The sequence below is a fragment of the Heteronotia binoei genome, chromosome 2, assembly GCF_032191835.1.
Source record: "Heteronotia binoei isolate CCM8104 ecotype False Entrance Well chromosome 2, APGP_CSIRO_Hbin_v1, whole genome shotgun sequence".
NCBI lineage: Eukaryota > Metazoa > Chordata > Lepidosauria > Squamata > Gekkonidae > Heteronotia > Heteronotia binoei.
This window is the reverse complement of record NC_083224.1, coordinates 169,690,451-169,710,849: the sequence shown is the minus strand read 5'-3', so window position 1 is coordinate 169,710,849 and position 20,399 is coordinate 169,690,451. Positions and strand designations below refer to the sequence as shown.

Genomic DNA, 20,399 nt, shown 5'->3' with positions numbered 1-20,399 from the left:
CTTGCACGTTCAACTTTATAGTGATAGTAGCCCTTAAGCGAATGTGTGAATTTGCTTCAATTGATTCAGCTATCTCAGATTCATTTCTCATCTCAGGCAGTTCTGGGTGACTGACAGATGTTTCTGTTGTCTATTGATCTTATTAAGAACCACCGTGGTGTTTCAGTTAGTGGGCTGGACTTGTGGCAGGGAGATTGGAGTTCAAATTCATTCAGCCATGAAACTCACTGCTTGAATCTCTGGACCCTATCACTCAGTGTCAGGGTCATGGAGGAGGACTGTCCTTGAATGCTACTCTCAAGTCTTTGGTGGAAAGACTGGATAAAACTGTAATAGACTTACAGTGCCCTCCTAGACAGTTACACTATCCTAAGTCTGTTGAAGTCTGTGAGTTGCTATGGCACTGTCACTCTATTTTGTGAGTTGTGCAAGGAAATACTTAAATGGAAAAATAGATAACATGGTGCTTTCAGGTGTGAAAGTAAGTTTTTCCCTGATTGAGATGGAAGGAAAAAGGAGGCTCTGATGCTTTCCTGATCTCTGCATCCATGCATATTATGGAGAAACATGGCCAGATTAGTATCCATATAAAGTGCAGATCTGCCTTTCTTTGCTCACTTTTAGGTACAGCTGTGATTGTGTCAATGCAGTTCAAGGGGCAGACCGCTGTACTATAAGAGCCAATTCACCTTTCTACATTTTGAACTTGGACCAAGCTCATGGACCGTTCATTAAGTGTGATGTACAATCAGCTGTCCCACACCCCAGTTGAAATTCTGGTACAAAATATGTTGAAGTTTGAAAAGCAAAATGTGGGCTATCTGTATCCATAAGAAGTACCTAAGTGGCATATATTTATTTTCATTTATACTCTGCCTTTTTCCTGACTGGGGATCCAAAGTGGCTGACATCATTCTCTACTCCTCCACTTTAACTAGGCTGGTTTCTTATGCCAATCACTTCCACATTCAGCGCCACCACTTTGGTTATGGGTAAAGGAAGTAAATTCAAAAGCACAATCAGGCTTATAGCAGGTAGTAACTTGGTTACCTGTGGCAAGTTCTGAACTGATTCCAGATGAGCTCTTAGAGAAGCTTACAAATGGTTTCTTTATAGCATGACAAATGACTATCATAACTTCAGGTAGATCCAAGTAGGCAGCCGTGTTGGTCTGAAGTAGTACAACAAAATAGGAGTCGATTGCACCTTTAAGACCAACTTAGTTTTATTCAGAACGTAAGCTTTTGTGTGCTCTCTAAGCACACTTCATCAGACGAGGAATCTGGCACAGTGAACAGAGCCATACATAGCTGGTAGGCAGTGACCCAGAATGCAAAAATGCAAAAATGGTACAGATTTAAGAACCAATGACAGTGAAGTAAAATTATCTGGTAGGCAGTGATTTAGAAGGTAAAATGGTACAAATATAAGATTCAATGACAGAATAGTAAAATTAACAAATTGAGCAAACCTTTGATCTGAGTAGCATGAGCATGCAAAAGCAACAAAACAGTAGTATGTCAAAATGCGAGAGTGTCTGTCAGTGACTCTATTGCTATGAACCTGGGCCAAAAGGAAGGAATTATTATGTTTTCCCATCCAACTAACCCACCTTTAAACATGCAACATACATGAAGTAATAATAATTCCTAAAGGTGCCACTGGACTCAAGCTTTGTTCGACTGTTGTATGTGGGCAGAAATAATAATAATAATATTATTATTAATAATAATAATAATAATAACAACACTTTTTATTTATATCCCGCCCTCCCCGCAAAGTATGCTAATCAGCATTTATGTCTTTGGGCTTTATTACCAAGGATTGCAGTTTGTCTCAAATGTTTAACTGAGATGAGGCAGGGAGGGGCATAGGAGGGAATCCGAATGAGATAAGGAGACATATGCAAGGATGGAGAATGAGAAGCAAGTGTTAGTGAGTACAAATCAGCATGTTTCATATGCGGCAGTCCATTTTAGTTTAGTGACATGAAAGACAGGACTGTAAAATGTTTTAGATTCCTAGGTATTAACATAAAAGTTTTAGAAGCCTGCATTTTATTGTAGCTTAGTGCAGGGATAGGGGGGAAATCAACATTTTAGATCCCTGAGATTTTCCCTGCATATTTAAAAAAGCTTAAGAAATCCATGCTTTTACCATCTTTTCACGATGCAGCATGTAATTAAAAGTATTTAGGAATAATTAGTGTGTATGGAGTGGCTTTGAGAAGAAACCCTAAGAATCTCAGTGAATGTCAATATGCAAGTAGAAAGCAGACGGTGTGGGTTTTGAGGGCTTGCCCAATATTGTGCAAATCCCTCTATGGGACTGCAGCCACAGTGTGAGGATTTTGCATTTTGTATCATTGCTGGTACAAATTCAGAAGCATGCATGCTCATAGTGGAGCTACCACACAGGAATTTTCTATGCGGTTTCCTCCATCAGTGGTAACTTCCCTACATTTCCCCCTCACTGTGGTTCTGGAAGGCTTTTTTGCAGGCCTTTTAAAAAAGCAATAAATAGCATGGGGCAATTACCTGTTTCTAAAGTCCCCTCAAATCCTTCTGGAGCATGGTGAGAGAAATGGCAGCCATGTAAAGAAAATGGAACCAATGTAGGTGAAGCATGCATACCTTCCTGTCTAGTCATGCGATAAGCACACTTGATCTGTTCTCTTCCCCAAAAGGTAGGAGTGAAGCAGGAGAGAGAAAAGCTTACTGTGGGTAGAGAAAAGTTGATATGAGCACAATAAGAGCATGGTTTTGTGTGAATGCTACCAAAAAAGCAGTGAAGCAGAGAGGAAAAACCTCCATGTGGACACAGCCTAAATCAGTTAAGAATTTTAAAACAGCTTGATCCCTCAAAAGTGCACAGTGGGATGACAAGGCCTGCTAGGTTCTCAGCTGAAATGTTCTGGTTCTGTTTATGGAATGTCATTGATATATCTCAGTATTTTTTAAAAGTACTTTCATCTGTTGTTGGGATTTCTGATCTAGTGGGGAAGCTATTCACTCACTAAAACTTAATAAATAACATCACCTCAGGTTTGTTTGACTGGGAAAGGCAGGGAGGAAATTCCGATAATCCTGGCAGACACATGTTTCCAAATCTATATTTGATGAGATAATGTGCCATTGAGGGATAGAAAAAAATGTTTGCAGGGGATGATCTTTACAAGTGTCTCCTGAGACCATTTCCCCTCAGCTAAGCTAAACTTCAGAACCGGAAATAGTCTGTCAGTTGTCTGCTACATGTGCTGTCCAGCCCCCATGCTAACATGAGAAAACATATAGAGTTCATCCTGGAATCCTCTGTGAGAATTCATCCTGGGATTCTGTGCAATGGGGCAGACTGGAACGTGCTGCATACTCTCAAGTGTGCACATCTTGACTTCTCCAGGTTGCCTCTCATTGCCCCCTTCCATTAGCCCAACTACTCTAGAAGAGAGAAGGAATGAGTGATGGCAGGCACTGAAGTCAGCCTCCTGGAGGGACCTGGGAGTCCCTTGGAACTGCAGTTTATCTCCAGACTACAGAGATCAGTTCCCCTGGGAAAAAATGGCTGTTTTGGAGGATGGATTCTATGGTGTTGTTCACCACTGAAGTCCGTGTCTTCCCCAAGTCTCCAGGAGTTTTCCAACCTGGTGCTGGCAATCCTTATTCCCCCAACCCACTGCCAGTGGTGGCAGTGGGGGGGGGGGGGGACCTGTCAATCTTGCACTGAAGGCTACCAGTGAACCACATAGTCCCACTACAGGTGCTGGTTGCTGTTCCCTGATAAAGGTTGTTTGGATAATTAACTAACATGTACCCCAAAGAAAAGACCATTTCAGGGCAGCTGTAGTAACTCCCTTATCACAAAAGCATTCTGCAAGGCAAGGGTTTTGCCCAGAGGTACTCGAATCTGCTGCTTGTTGCATTAACTAAATCAGCTTGAAGATGTGATAGCTCACATTGGTGAAAGGGACATCCCATAGTAATCTGTGTTAAAATTTGCTGTAAAATATAAAAGTCCATGTAGGAAGATAATTTTTTTACAAAACCAAAAATTGGAGAGTTCCTAGATATGGCCGCTTCTGACCTTAATTAGCATCACATGGCCTTTAATCCCTTGTGTGCTACCTGTGGAAGATTTCCCATTGGGTTTTCTCGTAGGCGAACAGCTGGCCAGAAAGCAAGCCCAGAATTTCTTCTCGCTTTTCAGGGATCTTGATCATGTCAGAAAAGAGATGGTCTCTGATTGAATCCAGATTGAGCTGTTTCCTGTTAGCGTGCTAACTCAGCCCTCAATGACTTATTCTGTAAGTCGGTGCTATTGACTGGTGGCCTGCCAAGTCTCTTTAAAAACTTCAAGGCAGAATGGCTGAAATAACACAAGCAAAAATAATACCTCAGATGTTCCTTAAAATGATTGCTCGCATGTATGTGCGAGCGGCTGATCAACTTGTTTCCTTTTGCATATGTACGCAAGTAGAGAGGCATTCAGAGCGGCTGCTGAACTATCGCGGAGCTCCAGAGATCAATCAAATGCCAGGCCTGAAGATGTTGGAGGAGCTGTAAAACTTTGCTTTTGACTCGGAGTTGAATGGCCAGGGTTAAGCAGGCATGGGGGTAATTTTAACTGAATAATGTATTTTGTCCTTTCTGTAGGGTTGCCAAGTCAAATTCAAGAAATATCTGGGGACTTTGGGGGTGGAGCCAGGAGACTTTGGAGGTGGAGCTAGGAGCAAGGGTGTGACAAGCATAATTGAACTCCAAATGGAATTCTGGCCATCACATTTAAAAGGAACGCACACCTTTTAAAATGCCTTCCTTCCATGGGAAATAATGAAGGATAGGGGCACCTTCTTTTGGGGCTCATAGAGCTGGACCCCCTGGTCCAGTCTTTTTGAAACTTGTGGGGTATTTTGGGAAGAGGCACTGGATAGTATAATGAAAAGTTGGTGCATCTACCTCAAAAAACAGCCCCCCCCCCCCCGCGAGCCCCAGATACCTGTGGATTAATTCTCCATTATTTCCTATGGGAATAAGTCTCCTCTCCATAGGGAATAATGGAGTGCCCAGCAGACATTTCCCTCCCCTCCTCCTGCTTTCTGATGACCCTGAAGCAGGGGGAGGGCCTCCAAATCGGAGGATCCCCTGCCCCCACCTGGGGATTGGCAACCCTATTTTTCTGTGTTTTTATTTCAAACATTTGCTAGGTCCTGTAGCATTAGTGGCAGGGCCTGTGCATTACCAGGTTTATAGTGGACACCTCCAACATTTTGAACCATCCTCCCATGTTTTGCTGCTGATAACAGGACCAGCAGGCATTTCAGGCAGAGAGTGACACCTGAGCCAAGTTACCTTAGTATTTGTCTCTTCTACATTCGTTCCCACATTCTACATCTAACCCCTGAACCTCAAAGCTGTCTATGACTTTCAGTAACCAAATACGTTCGCATCCGCCTAAGGAATAACATGTCCCGAGGCACGATTTAGGAGAAAGCTTTCAGTTGCACTACCATTTTGAGGAATGCTAGATTCTGTGTGTCCTTGGGAAGGGACAGGATAAGCATTAAGCTAAGGAACTATTCAGATATAAAGGGAAGTGCACTTTAAGATGACTTTTGCCTGTCAAAACCAAATTCTGGCTTTGATTTGCACCAAGAGATGAATGAGCTGGAGATACAAATCAGAAACAGAGGAACAATCAAAATACGGTCTAAATATGGCCTGCACAACATGTGATGACCCACCCCCACCACAAACTGAACCGAGTCCAGCAAAGGCTTAATAAATCTCCTATTTTTGTTTCTTGCTTGAGGCTGCTAAAGAATTGGGGTGTTGTTAAGCACCTGGCAGGGCATACAACAATATAGCTGGTGGGCTGCTTTTTATTTGTTAGGTCATGTTGTGCAAGCCTGGATAAAGCATATTTTTGGAATGGAAACACAGAAGGGCATGTTTTCTTAATATAGCTTTGGTTTAAAATTAGTAGTTTTTAGCAAGGCGATGGCAACAGCATTATCTAATTGTTCTGGCAGGAAATCTGTGGATTGTTCCAAGCAATCACCTGCCTGAAAGTCAAGATGTCCTGTATTTTTTTCTTGGAAACCTCTAAGGGGAAGGAAGTTTGAAAACCTGGACTTCTGGTTCCATAACAGATCTTAAAGTTAGATACCTCCCGCAATCTTCAATCTAAATTTAGTGTTCTAAAATGTAAACCAGTTGCCTTGTGGTCCTGTCATCAATGGGCACAGGTTCTTTCCTCACTTGTTTTATATAAACAAGCAAACAAATCTATGGAATTGCCTTACTTTGCTCATAACGGTTATTAATGGTTACAGTTCAACTGCTTGCATCTATCAGAGCAGTACCAGAGATCAGGACAATTTCTATCCACATTATGCAATTTCATTGCCACCCCTCTCCTGCTTCAACCCATTTTGGATGGCATTTTGGGCTGCAGGAAGGAGGTGGGGGAGGCAGGAAAGTTACGTTCTGCAGGCAGGAATCCTTCTATCCATTGAAACGCTCCAGAAGATCCAAGCCAATAATTCCTTATCTTTTGAAGACTTGGTTTGTGATAATAATTAATTTCACCCTTGAATGGAATTGCAGGGATCAGCCTGGTTTTACGTGGAATGGCAAAAACAATATTGATGCACCTGCCAGGAAGAACAGTTAGATTGGTCACTTTCTGGTTATGCTGATCTTTAATACGGTCTGCAGCACAGTCTCTTTCCTAGGGTTGCCAGGTCCCCTCGCGGTTGCAGGGGTGGGCAGAACTTGTAATGCTATCGCATTGGCGATGTCACATACAGCGCTCTGGTTTGGGGGCAAAACTCTGGGGGTTTTGTCTTCAAAACCATAGAGTTTGTCCAAAAACCATAGTGTTGCCAAACAATGTCCCTGGTGCGATGACATCACCCAGAAACTGAAGCCCTCAAAAGCACTCTGGGCCCTGGGGGTTGGCAACCCTACTCTTTCCACCCACTATTTTGTGAGATCTGCAGTTCCCCCCCCCCCCCCCATCAAGTCATAGTTGATATGTGGCAATCCCAAGGGATTATCAAGATTACCAAACCAAGAGAAGTTTAGAAGTGGTTTGCCAGTGTCTATCTCTGTGTAGGCACTGGACTTTCTTAGTGGTCTCCCATCCAAATGCTAATGGACAGGCCCTGTTTAGCTTCTGAGATCTGATAAGATTGCCAATCTCCAGGTGGTGGCTGGAGGTCTCTTAGAATTACAACAGATCTCCAAGTTAAAAGAGATGGTTCCGCTGGAGAAAATAGCCACTTTGGAAAGTGGATTTAATGGCATTATACCCCATAAGAACATAAGAGAAGCCATGTTGGATCAGACAAGTGGCCCATCCAGTCCAACATTCTGTGTCACACAGTGGCCAAAAAAATTTATATATACATATATATATATATATATATATATATATATACACACATACACACACACACACACACACACATATACACACTGTGGCTAATAGTCCCTGATGGACCTCTGCTCCATATTTTTATCTAATCCCCTCTTGAAGCTGTCTATGCTTGTAGCCGCCACCACCTCCTGTGGCAGTGAATTCCACATGTTAATCACCCTTTGGGTGAAGAAGTACTTCCTTTTATCCGTTTTCATCTGACTGCTCAGCAATTTCATTGAATGCCCACGAGTTCTTGTATTGTGAGAAAGGGAGAAAAGTACCGTATTTGCCGGCGTATAAGACGACTTTTTTGCCCAGAAAAACATGCCTCCAAGTGGGGGGGTCGTCTTGTACGCCGGGTGCACTTCAGTTGGGATACCATATTTCCCCGAAAATAAGACCTACCCAAAAAATAAGCCTTAGCAGGATTTCTATGCATTTGTGATGGGCTTATTTTTTGGGTAGGTCTTATTTTCGGGGAAATACGGTAGATCCAAAGCACAAGGGACGGGTCACGGGGGCGAGAGGCTGTCTTTTGCTGTGGAGGGAAAAGGTGCTGTGCAAGCCCGATCCTTTGCATGCTTACTTGGAAGTAAGCCCTTTCTGAGTTCTGCGGTTGCTCGCTCTCTGGCTGCTGTCTTTGCAGCCTTGAAACGAAAGCCCAAAGCAACCACCTATACATTACGGTATTTAGCGACCTTCTGTCTCCTTCTTCCTAGGGATTCGCTGCCTTGCAGCTCTCGCTTCGGGGGAGAATAAGGGGGCAGTTTTCATTCAGCAGGAGAAAGGGGCCGTGGATGCTCTTCGAGCCTTTCTCCCTTTTCTTGCTGGTGGGCAAACCAGACTTGCATTTGCTTACAGGCTCCGTCTGTCGTTCTCTGTTTGTACGGGGAGGGGGAGAGGCAAGAGATCTGCTGGCCAGGTGTGTTTGTCTGTGACTGTAGCTGCACGCAGGCAGAGATGTGCTCCCCCCACCCCCAGTTTCCACCAACGATCATTCCCCCTCCCCTCCCCTGTATCGCTTCGGCTGTAAATGCCCTTATTGCAGATGGTCTCCCATTTCTCCAGCTTCCAATTTTGCCCCAGAGATGGAGGATGGGAAAACGCAGTAAAAAGATATTATCCAGGGCAGGGAGGATTTCTACTTTAAAAAAAAATTGCAAAGATGGCTCCTCCCCCCCCCCTCTTTTTATTTGCACCTTGACTCCCTGCATCCTTTGGCCTGCTGGCTGGTGGGGAGAGAAGCTGATGCATCTAAAGCGATGAGCGGCCTCCCAGCTGGCATTTTTAAAAAGGGAAAAAAGCCTCACGAAAACCAGTGGCTCCTCTCCGCACATGCTGCTTTCCGGGGTTGGGGGCAGGGGGGGGCTGTCTTTGAAGCGCGCGAGCCTGTGGGTGCTCTTGTGTGCGTGTGCAGGCATCCTTCTCTGACCCGGCCGGGTAACAATGAGAGAGGGAGAGACAGAAAAAGTGGCCCAACACCACCAAATTAAATTCCTGAAAGATTGGGGATTTGAACTCAAGTCTTCCAGATTCTAGTCCAGCAACCACTATACCACACTGGCCAGGAGACTTTAGTTTATTTTACCTGAATATGCCTGTGTTTGAACTTCCTTTCCTCCTTGTTAAACTCTCCCTCCTCTTCTTCTGTTGTTTCTGTACTATTGAAGTTCTAACTATAAGATTGCTTCAGGTGGGGACTTGCTTTCTGTGTTTATATTATGCACTACTACAACTCCCAAAACACTTTCTCCCTACTCAGCTGCCATATTCTGCCACTCTTCCTCTCCAGTGAAGGCTAAGGGTGGGAGCTCAGGGGGCGAGAAATCATCCCTCTTAAAAGGGCCACGCTTATTCGGTCTAGAGATAGACTACTCTGCAAGCTCTGCCACCCAGCGCTAGATGAGCCAGGAACAAAGAGGAGAAAGTGTGTGGAAGGTGTGCGGAAGAGGGGGTAGTCTTAAACGGCGAGTATATAACAAACTCTATATTTTGAGTGGAAATGTTGGGGGGTCGTCTTATACGCCCAGTCGTCTTATACGCCGGCAAATACGGTACTTCTTTCTCTACTTTCTCCATCCCATGCATTATCTTGTAAACCTCTATCATGTCACCCCGCAGTCGACGTTTCTCCAAGCTAAAGAGTCCCAACTTTTCTTCATAGGGAAAGTGTTCCAACCCTTTAATCATTCTAGTTGCCCTTTTCTGCACTTTTTCCAATGCTATAATATCCTTTTTGAGGTGCAGTGACCAGAATTGCACACATTATTTCAAATGAGACTGCACCATCGATTTATATAGGGGCATTATGATACTGGTGGATTTGTTTTCAATTCCCTTCCTAATAATTCCCAGCATGGCGTTGGCCTTTTTTATTGCAATCGCACACTGTCGGGACATTTTCAGTAAATTATCTACCATGACCCCAAGATCTCTCTCTTGGTCAGTCTCTGCCAGTTCACACCCCATCAACAGTTCACACCCCATTTAAGTCCCTTCCCTTCTGAAGCCCTGCCCTCCTCAGACACCACTTGCAAAATCTCCAGGTATTTCCAAACCCGGAGCTGGCAACCCTAGACAAGATTAGGCTAGCCTGAGCTATCCAGGTCACAGCCTGCAGTTGCATAGAGGAAATGAAATCAGGAATCATTCATGTAGGTCCTCCCTCCATTTTTTTTTACCTACCTGAAGGATTTCACTGGTGCACACATTCAGAAATGAAACACAGAAATTGCAAGTAAAAACAAACAAAATAACCATCCATTTAAAAGCTCATACTTTCCCAGTTCAATAACATTCATGATTCATTCATTAGCAGTACTGTTTCATAGAGAACTGAACTTAAAAAACAAAAAACAAATCCTTTAACACCTCTAAACAAAAAAATTAGGAGCTCATATTTTCTTTTATGACAGACTCATGGTACTTTATGATGAGAGTCAAATTAAAATAGTCATCGAAGATTAATAATCTGTCATGAACAATATGCCTCACATCTGTGCTGCAAGGAGTCATGTATCATCCTGAGGAGAAAAATCCAAATGAAAAAAATCGTTCTTACAAAATAAATACTTAAGAACATAAGAACATAAGAGAACCCATGTTGGATCAGGCCAATGGCCCATCCAGTCCAACACTCTGTGTCACACAGTGGCCAAAAAATTTATATATATATATACACACACACACACACACACTGTGGCTAATAGCCACTGATGGACCTCTGCTCCATATTTTTATCTAAACTCCTCTTGAAGGTGGCCATGCTTGTGGCCGCCACCACCTCCTGTGGCAGTGAATTCCACATGTTAATCACCCTTTGGGTGAAGAAGTACTTCCTTTTATCCGTTTTAACCTGTCTGCTCAGCAATTTCATCGAATGCCCACGAGTTCTTGTATTGTGAGAAAGGGAGAAAAGTACCTCTTTCTCTACTTTCTCCATCCCATGCATTATCTTGTAAACCTCTATCATGTCACCCCGCAGTCGACGTTTCTCCAAGCTAAAGAGTCCCAAGCATTTCAACCTTTCTTCATAGGGAAAGTGTTCCAGCCCTTTAATCATTCTAGTTGCCCTTTTCTGGACTTTCTCCAATGCTATAATATCCTTTTTGAGGTGCGGCGACCAGAATTGTACACAGTATTCCAAATGAGACCGCACCATCGATTTATACAGGGGCATTATGATACTGGCTGATTTGTTTTCAATTCCCTTCCTAATAATTCCCAGCATGGCGTTGGCCTTTTTTATTGCAAATGCACACTGTCTTGACATTTTCAGTGAGTTATGTACCACAACCCCAAGATCTTTCTCTTGGTCAGTCTCTGCCAGTTCACACCCCATCAACTTGTATTTGTAGCTGGGATTCTTGGCCCCAATGTGCATTACTTTGCACTTGGCCACACTTATCTCCTTCTCTTGAGGTGCTTGTGTCTGTGTGTTTATGGACACTAGGGTTGCCAGGTCCCTGCATGAGTTTGGTGGAGGGATTGGGGGGGGGAAGGTGTGTGTACCAGGATATGCTCTAGGTTTTTATGCAAACTTTATGGTTAAATTTGGTCTAAACTATAGCGTTTGCCTCAAAACCAAAGTTTCCCCATGTGATGTCCCTGATGTGATGATGTCACTTCTGGGTGACATCATCACATCAGGGATATCACAGGGCAACATCCTTGTTTTTCCTGACAGCCAACTGATCTGCAGCGGGGAGAAGCCCCCAAAACTGAGGATCCCCCACAGGGACCCGGAGACTGGCAACCTAATGGACATGCATGTATGCACACACACACACAACTCCCAGCATATATCATTGAAATATGGAGCTCATGGCAAGTTGGGATCACTAGTCAATGATTTGTTCTTATGTAAAAATGAGTGCCAACCATAAATGTATATGTGTGGGAGGGTTCAGTTCAGCTTTTGAGGACACCAATGCAGTGGAGCACAAAATCTACCCTACTCTCCTGGGAGAAATAGGCCAGCCTTTACCAATTTTACCTAGAGATAAGAACATAAGAGAAGCCATTTTGGATCAGACCACTGGCCCATCCAGTCCAACACTCTGTGTCACGCAGTGGCAAAAAACCCCCACCCCATCAGGGAGTCCATCAGTGGGGTCAGGACACTAAAAGCTCTTCCACTGTGCCCCCCCCCCCCAAGCACCAAGAATGCAGAGCATCGCTGCCCCAAAGAGAGAGTTCCAACAATACGCTATGGCTAACAGCCACTGATGGACCTCTGCTCCGTACGTTTAACTAATCCCCTCTTGAAACTGTCTATGCTTGCAGCTGCTGCCACCTCCTATGGCAGTGAATTCCATGTGTTAATCACCCTTTGGGTGAAGAAGTACTTCCTTTTATCCATTCTAACCCAACTGCTCAGCAATTTCATTGAATGCCCACAAGTTCTCGTATTGTGAGAAAGGGAGAAAAATACTTCTTTCTCTGCCTTCTCTATCCCATGCATAATCTTGTAAACCTCTATCATATCACCCCTCAGTCGACATTTCTTCAAGCTATAGAGCCCCAAGCATTTTAACCTTTCTTCATAGGCTGATAGATATTATAGGCTAGCTACAAGATGTGCTTGTGTACAAAGAACCTTTAATGAACTTCCATGCTCAAAGGGGCATGCTATTCTATGGAGGGCTTCTAAATTTGTATTTGCATGTATATTAAAACAGCCCATGGTTGCCACGTCTCCTTGCAAACACATTTTTGTTTATCTGATCTAACACTCTCTTGAGATTTGCTGCCATTCTACAGCACCTAGCTTTTATGAGATATTCTATTATTATTATTTATTGTTGTTCTAATAAAATGCCCATCATGACATATGGGAGGACCTGTAGATAACCTAGGGCGTATGCCGTTCAGGTGGAGCAGAAGTCAGGTTTTGCTCCCTTTTGCCTATGTTCCAAATTGCAGTCCACCTCCTGGTACCATTTTGGTTCAGAAAAACAGTATGGGGTGGGAGAAGCAGGAATGCTGCCCTCCACCTTGTTGGTTCCAATCAGAATTGGAGGCCTGTGCCACAGTTTAAAGGAGTTTCCAGCTGGGGGCTGGCATGTCAAAAAGGGCAATTGTGATGTAAGGTGGTCCTTATTTACATAGCCCCTCCCTTTCTCTCGGGTTTCTTTTTTGGTGTGATGATGCTTGGATGCGATAGAACCTTGTAAACTGCCTTTAATATAGGCAAGTTAGGTGCCTATGAGGATAGATGGAGAGTGACAGGGCAAAATCCAGAGCCTTAAATTTTCCCCTGCTCTGACGAAAATGTTTGCATAGCTTTAAGTTTTAAGCTCCTTCTCCCTGTGCATTGAAGGGTTCAGGGCAAGTGACCTGAAACCTGTGTGCTCTAACGTTATAGAACGAGGGACAGGTCAGAGCTGTAGCCCCCGAGGGGGACACTGGAGGGCAGTGCTCCCGATAGAATCTGCAGCACTCCACCCAGTCTTCCCTCTTCCCAGTGCCCCCCTGCTGGCTACAGCTGTGGGACAGTTTCAGGGGTGTGAATTGGAAAAGTAACCCTTTCTGCACTCAGATAGATCCAGGTGGGCAGCCATTTTGGTCTGAAGCAGTAGAACAAAGTTGGAGTCAAGTATTACCTTTAAGACCAACAAAGTTTTATTCAGATTGTAAGCTTTTGTATGAATGTATACTTCATCAAATGAGGGGACGGGGTACAGTGAGTACTGCACAGTTTGGCAAAAGGGATGTGTGCGTGCAAAATCTTGGTAGTACAAAATCTTTGTAGCAAGAGAAGATAGCTGAGGAAGGAGGAGTAGCGGGTCACAGCAATGTTGTGCTATAACTTCTGTGCGTGTGTTGCAGTTAGTGAAATAGAAGCAGATAATGCCAGGGTGGGAATAGAACCTCCATGCCAGTGGACGATGTGATGCATGAAAGCTTTGCTGTCTTGACAGAGGAAGATCTGTACACTGTCGATGCTTCACAGCAGCAGACAAAAAAAAGGCCTGAATATCTCTCATTCCATCTTGATAGTGTAACAGAAATTGGAGAAGTATAATGAGGTCATTCAGCCCATCCTCAATTGAATTACTTTCTATAGCATATCCACTTAGGCTGTTTCTCAGTCTAAATGCAAGTGATGTAAGCAACAGAGCTCCTCTTGGGAGATCGCTGGTGTCGTATAGACTTCATCGCTGAAAAATGTAGCATGATAATGTTTTCCCTTTGTGTAATCCCTCACTGATAAAAGAGATGGGCTTGTGTGTATCGTATTCCAAATGGTATATGTCTTGTAATTAAGTGTAACTTGATATAGTCAGAAGTGGAGACTGCAAAAAAACCCACAACACAGATGGATCATTGCTCCCTTCCCACACTGCCCATGACTTCTGAATCCTTATTCTCTCTCGCATCCACTTTCTTCCCCCTCTTTTGTTTTCAGCTTCCCACTCCACACACAAGGCTGGTTCATTCATTATCTCTGTGGTAACCGCACTGCTGGAAAATTGCCTGGAGAGCTAGCTTAGGAGCCTGGCCGTTGTGTGAATGGCTACCCGCATGCTTTGGCCCATTGGTGATTATACGATAAGCTTTCTGTGAATTGGCACGCATTTTGACACTTGCTATCTTTTTTGCAATCACACAAATGTATACAACCACATTTTCTTTCTGTCTCTCATTAGGACATACACATTCAAAGGCCTACTGATGGAAAGGCCACTTGAACTACTCTTGCTGTTCTCTCTCTGAGACTGGCCATAGCTTCTACTCTTGCTTATATGAACAGGCTACCTTAGACCTCCCCCACTTCTGTTCTCTTGCGAGACAGGGGACCTGCTTTGTGGGATGCTTGGCTCTGGAGAAAAGAAGTACATGTTCTCAGTGTCTTTTTTGAGCAGGAATACACAGGAACGCAGCTCTAGCTGGTTGGCCAGGGCTCCGGCTCAAAAAAAAAAAGTCTCTGGCAGAGGGAAGGCACAAGGCAGCCACATGCTCCCAGACTGTGCATTCCATCCTCCCTGCTCCCTCCAACAGGCTTGCAAAGAAAGTGAGAGATATGGAACCACTCATGAGCGCTCCCTCCCAGGAGAAGCTGGGCTGCCGCTGCCTGTTCCACCACATGTGGCTCTTTCTCTCTCTCTGGCCATGTTTCGGGGTGGGGGGAGACAAGATCTCTCATTGGGCTGTGTGAGAACACATATCCATGAAGCGCAGCTGATGGCACCGTACTGTTTTGTGTCAATATGCAGAAAGTAGCCTACTGAACGGGTTCCATCACTTCCGGTGATGGCAGGGGCTATGGCCTAATATGCAAATGAGTTCTTATTGTGCTTTTTCTACAAAAAAAAAAGCCCTATGTGTTCTATCTACTATGTCTTTCAGAGATCTGTCTCTTAGCCATATTTAGCCTAAAAGAAGAGTGGGGGAGAACATATTAGGGAAGCTTTTATGACTTGTAGCCTTGGGTGACAAAGTGATGGGCTGCTTACAGCCTTGGCAGGTCGGTGGCATCATTCCCTTGCACATATATTGGCCAGTTTCTTCACAAGTGCCTGTATTTGCTGAAATGGATTCATTTTATATCCGGGTGATAAAATATCAACTCTACATGGTCTCCCTCAAACCCACTGAAGTCCAGGATGCTCATTCCAACGAGCCCTGTAACTTTTGCATCAGCATTTTATAAAAACAAGAAGTTGACTAAAAAAATTTTAGCTGGTGTTTGCTAGGAGAAATGCCGTTAATAAAGGTGCACCGCAGCTGGGACATCTGGATTGTATGTTAATATGTTCAAGAGGTCTCAAAGCAGACTAATTATTTGTTACCTTGATGTCTCAGGCTTGCAGGTAGTATCCTATCCAGAAACTGAACAGTTCATATTTGCTTAGCCTTACAGCTGGGCACTTTCAAGATCATCCTGTTTTAGATACAATTTTTTTTTGTCAGATTTATGTTGCCTGTGTTGATTTTGGCTTCATCTTTCATTTTCAGGCTTAGTTTCACTTTTGGAGGAAGGTTTCTGACAGGCCTGCTTGCTGGAGACAAACGTTTACACTAGACTTTTGAGCAGAATTAGATTCCAAAATCATGGGGCCACTGCCAAGAATGGAAGTTCTATGTTTAGTTTCCCCTCATCTCCCCTGTAATGTGTAGTAATGATTCGTGTGCTCTGACATAATCACATCATGTATTTCCCTATCCCTGCTCCACATCACTGTTCACTGTGAGGTGGAATAATTTATAGAGTAAGATCCACATGAGGCTGCCTTAGATTGATTCAGACCCTTGGTGTCTCAAGGCCAGTATTGTCTACTCAGACTGACAGTGGCTTTCCGGAGTCTCAGGCTGACACCTCTCACATCATCTGCTACCTGATCCGTTTAACTAGAGATTCTGGGGATTGAACCTGGAACCTCCTGCATGCACACCTGATGCCCAGTCACTATCTCATACTGGCTCCTCTGTTCCACAAAGGAACTTCTGTTGGTGAAGGAGGAAAGAGCAGTTTTAACTGAGTTGCTCCCCTCCTTTTCCCTAAGGGTCTGTTGACTTTCAGAAGCAGAACGTGGAGGGGGCTCAGTGGGCTGCAGCAAGGGAGGGGAGGTGGAAAAGTCCTACTGAGCCAGCTTAACTTTGTTGGCAGTACTCTGGATCCAACCTATGCTGTGACATCTTTAATTATTATGTGTTTGGGGGGAGAGGAGGGGTAACTAGACATGAGATTGCTGTTTTTTTATAATGTTCTGCCCTTTGTTCAGAATGTTCAGGGTATAAATATTGTATTATACTGAAGTGCCAAATCAACAAACCTGCCATAACTTAATGGAAATTAAAAGTAAATTGTGACCAATGTATTTATTACCTTTCCTCTGTTAAGCCTGGAACCGCTTTGATAGGGTTCTCTGGTGAACTCCCATTTAGGCATCTTCAGGAGGAATGCCTGCTTACACTCATCAGTAGCAGGGCTTTTCTTGTAGCAGGAACTCCTTTGCGTATTAGGCCACATACCCCTGATGTAGCCAATCCTCCTGGAGCTTACAGTAGGCCCTGCACTAAGAGCTCTGTAAACTCCTGGAGGATTGACTACATCAGGGGTGTGTGACCTAATATGCAAAGGAGTTCCTGCTACAATAAAAGCCCTGGGTAAAGGTGTGCCATGTGCCTTAAAACTGTCTTCAGTTGCAATGCAATTTCTCTCTTACTGTTTGGGGAAATTAACTTCCCTCCTGTTTTTATTTCTCCTTGCACAGGTTGAAGGGGACCAATTGCCTCCAGAGCATACTGTCAGCCAGTACGAGACATGTAAGATCCGGACAATAAAAGCTGGTACCCTAGAGAAGCTTGTGGAGAACCTGCTGACAGCTTTTGGGGACAATGACTTTACCTACATCAGCATCTTTCTGTCAACTTATAGGGGTTTTGCCTCTACCAAAGAGGTACTGGAACTTCTCCTTGACAGGTAAGATCCAGCGGGTAACCTGGAAATGGGGGGTGGGGGAGAGAAAGAAATTAGATGAGAACTAAGGGATGAGCTTCAGGATATATATATATATATATATATATATATATATATATATATATATATATATATATATTTATTTATTTCCAGGTGTGTTTTAAAAGGTGGCATCTTTTTCTGAATGACTGTTAATTTAGCCTATAAATTTAGCCTAACAGTGAAGGGGTTGTATCCTGCCATTCTATGCCATAATCATAAGAACATAAGAAGAAGCCATGTTGCATCAGTCCAACACTCTGTGTCACACAGTGGCCAAAAAACCCTCCAAGTGCCATCAGGAGGTTCCACTATCTGTGTGTGGAACAGGTAGCACTTCTGAGAAGGCTACCTTGGAGGCCCTGGCCTTAAGTCTCCTGCCTAGCAGCCTAAATAATCAGGTTTTATAGGCTCACTGTGCAAGCTGAATAATATCTAGTTTGGAATTTAGCATCCTCAGGATATTGGTTCTTTTTTTTAATACAGATTTTTTTCCCCCTCCTTGTAGTTTTAAAGAGTAGCATGGAAAAATGGCTGTGTTCCTAGGGTAAAGCTTTAGTGCTACAAACGTGTCTATAACCCAGTCCTCATTTCTTATACCCATACCTTCTTCCAGAGCTTTCTGTGTCCTCATCAATCAATCAATCAATCAATCAATCATTTTATTTATATCCCGCCCTCCCCGCCGAAGCAGGCTCAGGGTGGCTAACAACATTAGATCAATGCATTAAGTTATACAATAATGTTTAAAAACAGTAACTGATTTAACAATTTAATTAAAATTCTAAAATTAATAAATTAATAAAATTAACATTCTGGTGCTATTTCAACAGATGGTAAAATTACTTAAGCAGTCTCTCTCTTTTAATCGGTGAAGGCCATCTCGAAAAGGATGGTCTTGCAGGCCCTGCAAAACTGTTCAAAGTCCCGCAGGGCCCGCATTTCTTCCGGGAGCTGGTTCCATAGGTGTGGAGCCACAACAGAGAAGGCCCGCGTGCCGGTACTCTGTAGTTTTACCTCTTTCGGCCCGGGGATGGTCAGCAGGTTCTTCCCTGTTGACCTCAGTGCTCTCTGGGGTTCATATGGGGAAAGACGGTCCCTCAGGTAGGCAGGTCCTCGGCCATATAGGGCTTTAAAGGTGATAACCAGCACTTTGTAACGAATCCGGTATGTAACTGGCAACCAATGCAGTCCGCGCAGCCCTGGCTGTATGTGCTTCCATTTTGGGAGCCCCAATCGCAGCCTAGCCGCCGCGTTCTGCACCAGCTGCAGCTTCCGGGTTCGGCACAGAGGCAGCCCCATGTAGAGGGCATTACAGTAATCCAATCTCGAGGTGACCGTTGCATGAATCACTGTTGCCAGGTCCTGACGCTCTAGGAAGGGGGCCAACTGCCTTGCCCGCCTCAAATGAAAAAAGGCTGACTTAGCAGTGGCTGCTATCTGGGCCTCCATTGATAGTGAAGGCTCCAGTAGGACTCCCAAGCTCCTGACCCGGTGCGCTGCTTTCAGCGGCGCCCCGTCAAAAACCGGGAGAGATATTTCCCTCCCCAGAGCGCCCCGACCCACGCAAAGGACTTCTGTCTTCGCTGGATTCAGCTTCAACCCACTCAGCCTTAACCAAGTTGCCACGGCCTGCAGTGCCAGGTCCAAATTCCCTGGGGCGCAGCCAGGCCGGCCATCCATTAGCAGATAGAGCTGGATGTCATCCACATACTGGTGACACCCAAGCCCATGCCTCCAGGCTATCTGGGCAAGGGGGCGCATATAGATATTAAATAGCATCGGTGAGAGAACTGCTCCCTGAGGCACCCCACAATCTAGTGTGTGCCTCTGGGACAGCTCACCCCCAATTGCCACCCTTTGTCCCCGATCCTCGAGGAAGGAGGAGAGCCATTGTAAAGCCAACCCCCTAACCCCTACGTTGGCGAGGCGGCGGGTCAGTAGCCGATGGTTGACCGTGTCAAACGCGGCCAACAGATCTAACAGCATCAGCACCACCACACCACCTTGATCCAGATGCCGCTGGAGGTCATCCGCCAAGGCGACCAGCACTGTCTCCATCCCATGACCTGGACGAAAGCCAGACTGGCAAGGGTCTAGGGTCTCATATTCCAGCTTGAGTCAAACTTTATGTGGGAGAGAGTTACAGACCATGTGGTGGAATGGGCCTGCTTTGTTCTGCAGTCTCTTTTTCACCCTGTCCTTCAAGGTTTTCCCAACACCTGGAGAGGTTTTTCTCTCTCTCCAGTAACCACCACCACCTGATCTTTGTAGGAATTGCCCACTGGGAGGGTCAGGACTCCCAGCTTTCCTTCCAAGTTCTGAGGCCTGTCCCTGTGTCTCCTACTACCTTGCACCTGGTTACTATGGGAACTGCCTTGCGTGCCACCTGAAGGAAGCCATTTACCAGCTGACTGCCTTTCCCCTGGCACTCCTTTTAAAATAGCATGTCCAAGACAGTGGAGGTCTATGTGGTACAGAGAACCACTGCCAGCATCCAAAGCTATCAAGTATTTATCAAAGAGAAAATATTCATAAGCATACTTTTAGCACAGCACCAGACTGAACAAGGGATTCAAAAGAAATGGCTAAAACTCTGTCTGCTCTGATGGACTCAGCACAAAAGAGACCTCCTCCTTGTTGCAATGCATTTTTATCATATCTGTTTCTCCAGCCACTGACCAGATCAGGCTGGGTCAGAAAAGCTGTTCTTGAAGTCTCTCTAGTATTTAATTCCTTCATATCTCTGCCCCCTGTTTGAAGGAGGAGGGAAGCTTGACCATCCCATTGTCTAGAGCGAGGGCGGCCAAACTGCAGCTTGGGAGCCACATGTGTGTCACAGTCTGGGCGCGGTCAGGGAGCAGAGTTCAGGTCCAGTCTGAGACTGTAGTCTGGAGAGTCAGAATAAGAGTCAAGTCAGGAAGCCATAAGCCGAGTTGAGAGTCTGAGAGCATGGCTGTCTGAAGCATGGGGTCAGGAAGCCGAGAAAACCAAGCAGGGGTGAGGTCCAGAGACA

The 20,399-nt window shown here is 44.7% G+C and overlaps 1 protein-coding gene across 3 annotated transcripts in view; it reads left to right on the top strand.

The window, feature by feature from the left end:
* The window catches only part of RGL1 (ral guanine nucleotide dissociation stimulator like 1), a 153,129-nt gene that overhangs the window by 65,956 nt on the left and 66,774 nt on the right, over positions 1 to 20,399 (top strand). For all 3 annotated transcript variants that reach the window (XM_060232409.1, XM_060232410.1, XM_060232408.1), the window contains exon 3: positions 17,139 to 17,347. In XM_060232409.1, the coding sequence (XP_060088392.1) occupies positions 17,139 to 17,347 (209 nt within the window). The remainder of the gene's footprint in view (positions 1 to 17,138; positions 17,348 to 20,399) is intronic.